This window comes from Anomaloglossus baeobatrachus, chromosome 2 (genome assembly GCF_048569485.1).
Source record: "Anomaloglossus baeobatrachus isolate aAnoBae1 chromosome 2, aAnoBae1.hap1, whole genome shotgun sequence".
In the NCBI taxonomy this organism is placed as follows: Eukaryota; Metazoa; Chordata; class Amphibia; order Anura; family Aromobatidae; genus Anomaloglossus; species Anomaloglossus baeobatrachus.
Window position 1 is genome coordinate 699,221,379 of NC_134354.1, and position 12,955 is coordinate 699,234,333.

Sequence of the window (12,955 nt, forward strand, 5' to 3'; positions counted from 1 at the left end):
TTCTTGGGGGAGTTGAAAGAGTTTGTGATGTTGTAAAGATGCAATCAGGTGCCAGATTAACACCAATAACTTGCAGGTATCTGAAAGTGTTCTCTAATTTGATCAGTGTCTTTTTTATTTACCTCATTTACATTTTTGTTATGTGTTTTTGAAAAAAATTCAATTTTTGAAATAAGCTTAAAATACTGTGAGTTTCCTCATGTTAGGATATAATCACATAGGACGACACAATGACTGCAACATTTAGGAAATTGTGTGGTGTTCTCTAATTTTGATCTCCAGTGTACAGTGAGAGCTCAGCTAGCTACACTGACAGCCTGGCTCTTACACTATAGAGAAAGCCCTGCTCCTAAAGTGACAGCCCGGCTCCCATAGTTACACCCAGGTCCCTGCACTGATAATCCAGCTCCTATAGCGACAGCCCAGCTTCCTGCACTGATAATCCAGCTCCTATAGCGACAGCCCAGCTTCCTGCACTGATAATCCGGCTCACAAAGTGACAGTCCAGCTTCCTGCACTGATAATCCGGCTCACAAAGTGACAGTCCGGCTCCCATAGTTACACCCAGGTCCCTGCACTGATAATCCAGCTCCTATAGCGACAGCCCAGCTTCCTGCACTGATAATCCGGCTCACAAAGTGACAGTCCAGCTTCCTGCACTGATAATCCGGCTCACAAAGTGACAGTCCGGCTCCCATAGTTACACCCAGGTCCCTGCACTGATAATCCAGCTCCTATAGCGACAGCCCAGCTTCCTGCACTGATAATCCGGCTCACAAAGTGACAGTCCAGCTTCCTGCACTGATAATCCGGCTCACAAAGTGACAGTCCAGCTTCCTGCACTGATAATCCGGCTCACAAAGTGACAGTCCGGCTCCCATAGTTACACCCAGGTCCCTGCACTGATAATCCAGCTCCTATAGCGACAGCCCAGCTTCCTGCACTGATAATCCGGCTCACAAAGTGACAGTCCAGCTCCCATAGTTACACCCAGGTCCCTGCACTGATAATCCAGCTCCTATAGCGACAGCCCAGCTTCCTGCACTGATAATCCGGCTCACAAAGTGACAGTCCGGCTCCCATAGTTACACCCAGGTCCCTGCACTGATAATCCAGCTCCTATAGCGACAGCCCAGCTTCCTGCACTGATAATTCGGCTCACAAAGTGACAGTCCAGCTTCCTGCACTGATAATCCGGCTCACAAAGTGACAGTCCAGCTTCCTGCACTGATAATCCGGCTCACAAAGTGACAGTCCGGCTCCCATAGTTACACCCAGGTCCCTGCACTGATAATCCAGCTCCTATAGCGACAGCCCAGCTTCCTGCACTGATAATCCGGCTCACAAAGTGACAGTCCAGCTCCCATAGTTACACCCAGGTCCCTGCACTGATAATCCAGCTCCTATAGCGACAGCCCAGCTTCCTGCACTGATAATCCGGCTCACAAAGTGACAGTCCGGCTCCCATAGTTACACCCAGGTCCCTGCACTGATAATCCAGCTCCTATAGCGACAGCCCAGCTTCCTGCACTGATAATTCGGCTCACAAAGTGACAGTCCAGCTTCCTGCACTGATAATCCGGCTCACAAAGTGACAGTCCAGCTTCCTGCACTGATAATCCGGCTCACAAAGTGACAGTCCGGCTCCCATAGTTACACCCAGGTCCCTGCACTGATAATCCAGCTCCTATAGCGACAGCCCAGCTTCCTGCACTGATAATCCGGCTCACAAAGTGACAGTCCGGCTCCCATAGTTACACCCAGGTCCCTGCACTGACTAGCCAGCTCCTATAGCCACAGCACAGCTTCCTGCACTGATAATCCGGCTCACAAAGTGACAGTCCAGCTTCCTGCACTGACAGCCCGCTCCTGCACTGATAATCCGGCTCCTGCACTGACAGCCCGCTCCTGCACTGATAATCCGGCTCCTGCACTGACAGCCCGCTCCTGCACTGATAATCCGGCTCCTGCACTGACAGCCCGCTCCTGCACTGATAATCCGGCTCCTGCACTGACAGCCCGCCTCCTGCACTGACTGCCCACCTCTTGCACTGATAATCCGCCTCCTGCACTGACAGCCCTCCTCCAGCACTGATAATAATCCGGCTCTTGCACTGATAATCCGGCTCCTGCAATGATCATCCGGCTCCTGCAATGATAATCCGGCTCCTGCACTGACAGCCCGCTCCTGCACTGATAATCCGGCTCCTGCACTGATAATCCGCCTCCTGCACTGATAATCCGGCTCCTGCACTGATGATCCGCCTCCTGCATTGATAATCCGCCTCCTGCACTAATAATCCGGCTCCTGCACTGATAATCCGCCTCCTGCACTGATAATCCGGCTCCTGCACTGATGATCCGCCTCCTGCACTGATAATCCGGCTCTCGCCTGTTGCACATCCTGGCGCTGCAGTGACCGGAGGACTCAGCGCTCAGCCAATCAGCGGCCGGGGGCGGGGCCGTGCTTGCACAAGACTGACAGCTGAGGTTTAAATGCCAAGAGTTTGGTGCTGGGTGAGTCTCCGGAGCGGTGTGAGCTGAGGCGCAGCACGGACCTGTCCACAGCCGGACACTGCAGCCTGGCATTGCGGCATGGCGCTGAAAGTCTGCATCGTTGGCTCTGGCAATTGGTCAGTATGTGCACGTGGTCTGTGCGATCTCCACCTGCTGCTTCTGTCTTGTGTTAGTAATGAGCTGAATGTCTGCAGGGATCAGCTGCCGGAGCTGTGCCCCCCATACAGCCGCATGTGCCCCCCCCCCATGCAGCAGCCTGTGCCCCCCATACAGCAGCACGTGACCCCACGGATCTGACAGACATGCCTTTGTTTCATGCTCAATGAGGAGCAAGAGGACATCATCCGCCCACGATAATTTATTTTACATTGTGAGCTGCCCACAGATCCTCCCTGTGCAGGACTGCTGCGTCTGTGCTCTGCTCACTTCACACATCAGATGGCCAGATATTGTGTAATGCCAGCTTCCACAGTTTCCCTATGGGCTCAGAGTATATTCTCTACCAGACAATTTTAATACAAAAAACAGAGAAGCTGGCAGACATAGGAGGTGAGGAATTGCAAAGTATATGCTGCTGCCCCCAGTACTTTCTGGCACCACTACTACTAACTACTGGAAATACTACCTAGCACCCATAGGAGTGCTTGTGTCCAACGTTAGTGCCCATAGGTGAGTGCTCATGTCCAACATTAGTGCCCATAGGTGAGTGCCCGGAGGTCAGTGCTTGGGTGCAACGTAAGTGCCCGGAGGTCAGTGCTTGGGTGCAACGTAAGTGCCCGGAGGTCAGTGCTTGGGTGCAACGTAAGTGCCCGGAGGTCAGTGCTTGGGTGCAACGTAAGTGCCCGGAGGTCAGTGCTTGGGTGCAACGTAAGTGCCCGGAGGTCAGTGCTTGGGTGCAACGTAAGTGCCCGGAGGTCAGTGCTTGGGTGCAACGTAAGTGCCCGGGGGTCAGTGCTTGGGTGCAACGTAAGTGCCCGGGGGTCAGTGCTTGGGTGCAACGTAAGTGCCCGGGGGTCAGTGCTTGGGTGCAACGTAAGTGCCCGGGGGTCAGTGCTTGGGTGCAACGTAAGTGCCCGGGGGTCAGTGTCTGGGTGCAACGTAAGTGCCCGGGGGTCAGTGTCTGGGTGCAACGTAAGTGCCTGGGGGTCAGTGTCTGGGTGCAACGTAAGTGCCCGGAGGTCAGTGCTTGGGTGCAACGTTGGTGCCTGTAGGTTAGTGTTCATAGCCAATATTAGTCCCTTTAGGTGATTGCTTGTGGCCCATATTAATGCACATAGGAGAGTCCTCGAACATTAGACCCTTTTAGCTATGTGCTCATGCCAACGTTAGTGCCCATAGGTGCATGCTCGTGGCCAATAATAAGTCTACTGTGAGTCCTCCGTGGACCTTACCCTGGAGATCCGCAGTGCTGATTATCTGCAGGCTGTCTTGTGTGCTCATGACATAACCTCTGCCCTATGGTCTATGTGCTAAGAGAGCAAATTCCACCTTCCGCAGCCTCTCCTCTTACCCACAGTGAGGAGCCGCCGCACCCTGCAGGGAACGTGCTGAAGGTTAAAAAACTAAATCTGAAGGTTTTTCTTTTAGGAAATGAAACAAGACCCAATAATAAACAATTCTCAGCAGTTCGGGCACTTTGTAGATCACGTGTCCTCTGACGTGGCCCCTGTGTTCTGGGCTCCAGGACTGTTTCTTGCTTGCATACAGTATATAGACAAGGTATAGTGCCGATCACCTGCCTGTAAATATCCAGTACAATACACGGCCGTCGTCCATACAACTCTTATGTTGTACTTTGTGATATGTGGAAGTGACTTCTGTAGGATTGGATTCTGCTGAGCAATGCGTCTTGTAGGTCGGCTCGTAAATGAGAAGCACCCATGCCCCATCCGTTATGTACAGAGGGGATGCAGCCGTAGTTTGTAGTTTTTACCCCTCCTCATCCTGGCGTATATGGACATGTGGTCTCTATTTGCCACCATGGTCTGATTTACAATATTTGAATTTGGCTGTCTTGCAGAATGGTTTTTAAATATCCTGGGCAAAGGAAAGCCATATGGGTGCATAGCCAGAGGTGCCAACTGCTGGGTATGCCACTGTACCATGGACAGGCTGTGTAATTGTGCCGCCCCTGCAGCGGTCAAACCGCTCGGATCCGGGGGTGGCTGTGGCTCGAGGGTCTCCGGACCCGGGGGCTCACGGCCACTTCAAATGTAAAGGGGGGTATTTACAGGGGATAAGAGTTCGTGATGCCACCCGTGGTTCGCGGTAAGGGGAGTACTGCCGCTGCCGATTGAGAGTACCCGGGGGTGGAGACAGAGTGGGGCAGCCAGATGACGTTCCCTCCACGGGTAGGGGAGGCCCGGGGCTCCAGGGGAGGACAGCGTACTCACTCAGGCAGTGTTGGTAGTAATACGACCGCAAAGCAGACTCTGACACAAAAGTAAACCAAGTCTCTGGGTGCCGCTGCCACTTCAGGGGAGCTCGTCCGGGAGTCCGCTCTCTTTGGTATTGCTAGTAGTCTGTACCTTGCCTCCATGCACTGTATTTTAGATGTTCTGAGTGACCCCTCTGCTTGAAGCTGTCGGGGTCCCGCTCCTCACTGTTAAGTAGGAATGCTGTGCTCTCGATTGCTGACACTTGGGATTTCTGTAGGCCGCATAAGCTGGAAAGCTCTATCCCCCTCTGTGTGTTGATGTCTTCAGTCTTTGAGCTCTTGGGGAAAGTTCATAAAGAGACTATCCTCCACAGGTTAATTATCAGGTTGTGTGAAGCTACTCTCTGATCTAGGGTCCAGTATCCCGCCGTGCTCGGTACCGGTTCGGTTACTAGGTACTCCGGTGCCAAGTGTTCCCCAAAACTAAGCCTGGCACCTTTCTCCAATACCCTGCGACCGGGTCTCCGACTCCTTCGGACCCAGACCACCGTCTGCGACCTAGCCAAAATTCCCCAGGGAGCTCCAACTCCCAGCTCCTCACTCTTTGAGGGCTACCGCTCAACTCTCTCTCCTTTCCTCTCTCTGACTTTTCTCCCTCCCACCAGTCTGCCTGACCCCTAGGTGGGTGGCCCTGTTCCAGCTAGACCACCCACTGGTGTGCCTGACAGGGTGTGGTGTGAGGTGTGACTAGGATTTGCATGCTGATGGAGCAATACCAAAGGTTAGGATCCCAGAACTATGGGGGGGGTTGAGTCCTGCACCAGAAGAGAAAGAAGTGCAGTACCCTGTGACACCCTGACTAGTTCAGGGGCGTCACATAATGCCAAGGGGGCAGGTATTTATGTAAAAAATCATTTGCAGGAGATAACGGGAACATAGACTGCCGAAAGATGATATATTAAAAACTAATTGGCTAGTGTGGAAATCTTAAAGGGAAACTGTCACCAGGTTGTTGGTGCAGCATCCTGTAGATGAGACCCGGATTCCGGTGATGTATCACTTAAATGACGCTGCTTGCTGTAGTTTTGATAACCTCACAGCTATATTTGCTTCAGATCTACCAATTTTCTAAGTACAGAGATCTGTATAACTCCGCCCACTAGCATATTTGAGAGTGTGCTTTGCATAGGCAGAAAGCTGTCAATCAGTGGTGGGGAGGGGTTATACAGAGATCATGAATATGGAGAACTAGAGGGAAGCAGGTTTACTAGCCCTCTAGGATAAAATCACTGTTTCTCAACAGGAGTTTATGAAAACTACAGCAAGCAGCCAAGTGACACATTGTTGTAATCATGGTCTCTGTCTCTACATTTTGCTGGTGGCAGATTCCCTTCATATACATTTCCAGTTAGAGACGTTTTATGTAGATGCGAGGTGTACTGCCCCCGCGACAGCGGCCGAGCCGCTCTGATCCGGAGCCGTGGTGGCTCGAGGGGTCTCCGAACCCAGGGGGTCCGTGCGGAGCTTGAAAGTCAAAAGAAAAAGGGGAGTATGTACAGGGGAATTGAAAGTTCGTGACGCCACTCACAGTGCGTGGTAAGGTGAGAGACCACCACTGCTGTTGGGGAGCCCGGTGACTATGTTAAAGCAGCTGGATGTTTAACCCCTCCGTGGGTTGGGGGTTTGGGTGTCCCGGGGCCCGTTGGGTAGTTGGCGTGGGGTGCCGTTGGGGATAGGAGAAGGGTTTTCAGTGTACTCACTCAGTCAGAAATAATCACACCGACAGCTTGTAAACCAGAGTTCTGAGCACCACTGCAGCTGGCTGGGAGGGAGCACGCTTGGGTCCGTGCACTTGGTGTTGCGGTTAGTCTGTGACCCTTTCCTTGGCACCTGTGTTTCTCTTTGGACCCTCGAGTCTGAAACTGTTCGGGTCCCGCTCACCCGTATGGCTAACTGAGTGAGCTTGCTCTCAGGGTTCACGCGTAGGATTTCTGTGGACTGTATTGGGAAAGTCCTATCCCATCGGTGCGCTAGTACCCCGATTTTGGAGCGGGTTGGGGATGACATTTGAAGTCTTCACCCCCTTTGGGTAAATTACCAGGACGCGTGAAGCTACTTCCCGGCCTAGGGTCCACGTACCCCGTCGTGCCCTGGCACCTGCCCAGTGATAGCACAAGGCCGCCGGCTGCCCTCCTCAGCAGTCCATGCCCCGTGACACAATCCCCTGCGACCAGGGTTTCAGCTCCTACCAGGCCCAGACCAATGTCTGCCACCTAGTACACCGGAGCCCTGCTCCCTGACCTCTCCTCAGGAGGGTCACCACTCCACCACCTCTCCTTTCACTCTCCACTGCTCATCTCCCTCTGCTCAACTGTCCCTTTCTTCACTTTTGCCTTACCAACCCCCCATATGGGCGGCCCTATTCCCTTCAGGCCCCCCGATGGTGTGTCTGGTAGGTAAAGTGTAAAGTGTTCCTAGGATTTTGATTTGCTCAGCTGTTAGCAACACCAAAGTACCAGGACCCATAACCAAGGAGGGTGGATACTATGCAGAAGGGCAGACTGCACAATACCCTGTGACGACCTGATAGGCCAGGGCATCACACTAGTTGTCTTCGTAGGGCGGCTGGTTTTGTGTTGCTATTTTCAAGATATTTGCTTGTTGTCACTGAATGGGAATAGTCTATGTATAAGGTCTAAGACACACGGCATGAAAATCGGAGCGAGTGGAATGCGATAAAACCTCGCATTCCACTCGGACCAGTATTACTCTATGTGCCAGCACCCATGAGCGATTATTTTCTCAGCCCTAATCGGACCGAGCAAACAGTTGCATCATGCTGCAGGTGGAATGTGATCCTTGTTTCTCGCGCACCCATTCAAGTCTATGGAGCGAGAGAAAAATCGCATTGCACTCGCAGTAGACTGGGGTCCCGCGAGTGCAGAGCGAGAATAGCAATAGCCAGCAATGGAGGAGAGAGGGAGATAAATCCCTCCCTCCCCTCCTCCGCGCCGGCCGATCGCACGATCAGACCTCAGTCGCAGTAACACTCTCATGACACTTGGCTCCCGCTGTGCTGCCAGTGTGAGCCAAGTGTCATGCAAGGATCACAGTAGTCCCCCATGTGGCCTCGGCCTTACTGAGAGGTTATGAATTGTATTCGTTGTGTGTAATTCTACATCTCTCGATACATTTTACACTCTAACATTGTGGGAAAATTAGTATTTGATATTCTGCCATTTTTGCGAGTTTTCCGACCTATAAAGAATTGAGAAATCTGTAGTTATTATCTTGGGTACACTTCAATTCTGAATACAGAATTCCCCCCCCAAAAAAAATCCAGGAAAGCACATTGTATGATTTTTGATTTGCATTTTATTGCATGAAATAAGTATTTGATCACCTTCCAACCAGCAAGAATTCTGGCACTCAGACCTGTAATATTTTTCTTTAAAGGGAACCTGCCATCAGATTTGTCCCCTATAACACCATCTGTGTGCACTTATATACAGCATTCTAGAATGCTGTATATAAGAGCCCAGGACAATCTGTTTAACATAAAAAAAAGGCTTATATAATACTCACCTGTGTTTCTGGTCTCTGGTCCAGCGCCTCTTCTCTTCCTGCCATCGCCGTCCTCCTTCATAGCTCTGTATGGATGACGCGTCCTACGTCATCCACAGAGTTCTCCGTTGCACTCCTACACATGCACACTTCTCTGTTATGATCCGGAACCATGGAAGACCACCACAAATCATTGGTAAAAGGTGACCAGAGCATTGGCAACTAATCTGGCCGCCATCCCCTTACTAACCATCACAACTAGAAGTAGCCGAGGGGAGAACTAACATCCTGTGCACCGCGAACCCAGCCGGAGAACTAACTATCCTAAAGGAAGGAAAGATGAATAACTCTCTGCCTCAGAAAATAGACAAGAATAGCAAGCCCCCCACATTCAAAGACTGCGGTGATATAGGAAAAACACAATACACAGATAGATGACAGGATTAGCAAAAGGTGAGGCCCCAACTGACTAAAATAGGACAGGACAGGAAAGGGGCTGATGGTAGCCAGAGAAAAACCCTACAAAATTCCAAATTCCTGATAGTACAAAAAGGCCCTCAGATCGCACGATCTGAACTCCGTCCTATACCAGGTGCTCTTGTCATACCAATGAACAGAAAACAAGAATCATAACAAATTCAACAAGCCACAAACACATGGACTTAAAGGAGCTATACTCCAAACAGAACTGCAGGGAGTTCCCCAGCCAAGCAACTGAGGGGGGAAATCCCTGCATGCAAATAAACTGAAAATAACCACAGCAAAAGACAAACTCAGATAAGAACAAAAGAACCAAACAATAAATAAAGAGCAAGCACTTATCTGGGGTAGATGTGGTGTGGAGCAGAATGAAGCAGGCTGGTGATACAAAGAACTGACATCCGGCATAGCCTGCTATCAGACCAGGATTTAAATAAGCAGAGAGTTGGCAAAGGAAACGCCCATTGCACAACACACCTGGTCCAATTCCAAACCATTCCTGGCCACCAGAGGGAGCCTCCCAGCAGCCAAAACATAACTAACATTCACAACACTTCTCTATGTCCGTCCTCATTCACGCGGAACAGGGAAGGAGGATGGTGATTGCAAGAAGATAGGAGGTGCTAACTGAGACCAGCAAAGTCCATCAGACCCAACTACCCCGCAGGTGAGTATAATAAAAGTTGTTTTTTATGTTCTACACGGCGGCCTTGGCTTTTATATACAGTATTCTGGAATGCTGTATATAAGGGATCACTGGTGGTGGCCGCCATTTATGGGGGACAAATCTGGTGACAGGTTCGCTTTTAAGAAGCCCTCCTACTCTGAACTTATTACCTGTTTTAATTGCACCTGTTTGAACTCGTACCTGTATAAAAGACAACTGTTCACACAATCAATCACCTCTCCACCATGGCCAAGACCAAAGAGCTGTCTAATGACACCAGGGACAAAATTGTAGACTTGCACAATGCTGCCATACTCTACAGGACAATAAGCAAGCAGCTTGCTGAGAAGGCAACTAGAAATTGGAAGAAACACAAGATGACTGTCAATCTTACTTTGTCTGGGGCTCCATGCAGCATCGCTCCTCGTGGGTTAAGGATGATTCTGAGAAATGTCAGGAATTAGGCCAGAACTACACCAGTGGACCTGGTCAATGACCTGAAGAGATCTGGGTCCATAGTCTTAAGAATTATCATTAGTAACACACTTCATCGAACACACTTCGTCGTCCAAGATTAAAATCCTGCAGGACACGCAAGGTCCCCCTCCTCCACTGGCGGATATATAGCCGGTGTACCCTGTGCAACCACACAGGGGTCCAGAGGGGAGGGGGCCCATTACAAACAGGGTCCGACTGGCCTAGCTAGAGAGTGTGGGCTCCGGGTCCTCAGTGGGCCTCCTGTGCTTGATATAGAGGGGCCCGCAGCTGGTAACCGGGGTTGTTATAACGGGCCCATGGGCCATGAAATGTCACTGCTATGTGCCAAGCACTGACGTCACCATGCAGCACATAGCAGTGACATGTAATGGCCGCTGACCTATCAAAGGTTGCGCATATTAGCGAGTGGCCTCTGATAGGGTGACTGCCAATAAACATCACTGCTATGCGCTGCATCAGTGCTCGGCACATACCACTGACAATTGATGGCCTATACACAATTCTTGCACAGGGGCCCTTTGCTCTGTGTCTGGCCCTGCCCTGCTCATGCCAGCACATGGTCAAACCTGGACATCTGGATGATCCAGAGGAGGTATGGGAGGAGGTCATGTGGTTAGATGAGACCAAAATAGAACTTTTTGGTGTCAACTCCACTTGCTGTGTTTGGAGTAGGATGAGTACAACCCCAAGAACACCATCCCAACCATAAGCATTAGGGGGTGGGAGCATCATACTTTGGAGGTGCTTTTCTGCAAAGGGGCAGGACGACTGCACCGTATTGAAGGGAGGAAGGATGGGGTCATGTGTCGTGAGATTTTGTATGTACAGAGGGACATCTTGGATGTGACCTAATACTGTGACTAACAGGATGGGATATTGGTGTGTGACAGATTGTGACCCTGAGACAAAATGCTAACTCTCGCCTTGCTCAGAAAAGTTGTGAAGTTCTAAATAAATTTTGTTTAACACCACAAATAACTTTATTATTGTTACTGCGCTCAGTAGTACAATCTACTACTGTAACCCGTAGGTGAAAAGTTTTGGCACCCCTGACAGGCGTTTCTTATGTGCTACTAGCATAGACCTTCTAACCCTCTGCCTCTACCAGTGATGTATTATGGGGTTTGGTAATGTGCTGCAGTATCTGCTGCTGGTGAATACAATTTTGGAGAATTTACAGTAAGACACTCCCATAAGGGATCTTGCCAGTGGGTGACAACCGCATGTCTGATAACATATGGAAAGCCTCGAACAGGCAAGAGTAGGGACATTTGAGAGGATGTATGTTATTGGAAGAAAGGTGGTTTGTTTGTTTTGTTTTTCGTCTTTTGGTTTCTAGGAAAATTTAAAGGAAGAAGAAAGGGGGGGGGGAAGCACGTAGGGGAATGATATACTCGATTACAATAGAATATACACTGAGCAAAAATATAAACACACTTTTTTTTGCTCCCATTTTTCATCAGCTGAACCCAAAGATCTAAGACTTTTTTTTTTTTTCTCTCAAATATTGTTCACAAATTTGTCTATGTCTTAGTGAGCACTTCAACTTTGCCGAAATTATCCATCCATCTCACTGGTGTGGCATATCAAGATGCTGATTTTTGCACAGGTGTGCCTTAGGCTAGCCACAATAAAGTCACTCTAAAATGTGCAGTTTTACAGTATTGGTGGGGTCTGCAGGGAGGCAGAAAAGCAGCCAATATTGGGTGTGACCACCAGTTGCCTTAAGGCCCAGTCACACACAACGACTTACCAGCGATTCCAACAACGATATGACCTGGTAAGGATCGCTGGTAAGTCGCTGGTGAGATGTCACACAGTCAGACCTTACCAACAACGCAGTAACGATGAGCGACCTGTATAACTATCAAACATAGGCATGAAAACACAGCAGTAGGCGTCAAACACAGCGATGGGTCTTGCCCAGCAGGACATCGCCTTTGAAGAAAATGGGCCGGATCATTCGGCAACGACTAGCGATCTCCCAGCAGGGGCCTGATCGCTGATAGGTGTCACACATAATGAGATCGCTGGCGAGATCGTTGCTACGTCTCAGAAACTGAGACTCAGCAACTCTTGTTAGCGATCTCGTTGTGTGTGACTGGGCCTTTATGCAGTGCAACAGATCTCCTTTGCATAGAGTTGATCAGGTGCTGATTGTGTCCTGTGGATGTTGGTTCACTCCTCTTCAATGGCTGCAAAGTTGATGGATATTGGCAGGAACAGGACTATGCTGTCGTATATGCCGATCCAGAGCATCCCAAACATGCTCACTGGGTGATATGTCCGGTGAGTATGCTGCATGCAAGAATTGGGATGCCTTACACTTCCAGGAATTGTGACAGATCCTTGCAGTATGGTGCCGTGCATTATTCTGTAACATGAGGTGATTGTCATGGATGAATGGCACAACAATGGCCTCAGTCTCTCATCACGGTATCTCTGTGCATTCTCCATGGCATCAATAAAATGCATCTGTTTGTTGTCCATAACATACACCTGCCCATACCATAACCCCACCGTCACCATGGACCACTCGAGCCACAACATTGACATAACCAAACCGCTCACCCACACGCCACCATACATGCAGTCTGCCATCTGCCCAGTACAGTGAAAACCGGGATTCATCCGTGAAGAGAACACCACTCCAACGTGCCAGACGCCATCGAATATGACCATTTGTCCACTAAAGTCGGCTACAACGACAAACTGAGGTCAGGTGGAGACACCGATGGGGACGACGAGCAGCAGATGAGCTTCCCCGAGATGGTTTCTGACAGTTTATGTAGAAATTCTTTGGTTATGCTCCGATTGTTGCAGCAGCTGTCCACGTGGCTGGTCTTAGACAG

The 12,955-nt window shown here is 50.1% G+C and overlaps 1 protein-coding gene across 1 annotated transcript in view; it reads left to right on the plus strand.

The window, feature by feature from the left end:
• Nucleotides 1-2,482: 2,482 nt before the first annotated feature.
• Nucleotides 2,483-12,955, plus strand: part of GPD1 (glycerol-3-phosphate dehydrogenase 1) — a 110,505-nt gene continuing 100,032 nt past the window's right edge. Inside the window, exon 1 of the mRNA XM_075337259.1 lies at nt 2,483-2,633. Coding sequence (XP_075193374.1) covers nt 2,596-2,633 — 38 coding nt within the window. The 5' untranslated portion in view covers nt 2,483-2,595. The remainder of the gene's footprint in view (nt 2,634-12,955) is intronic.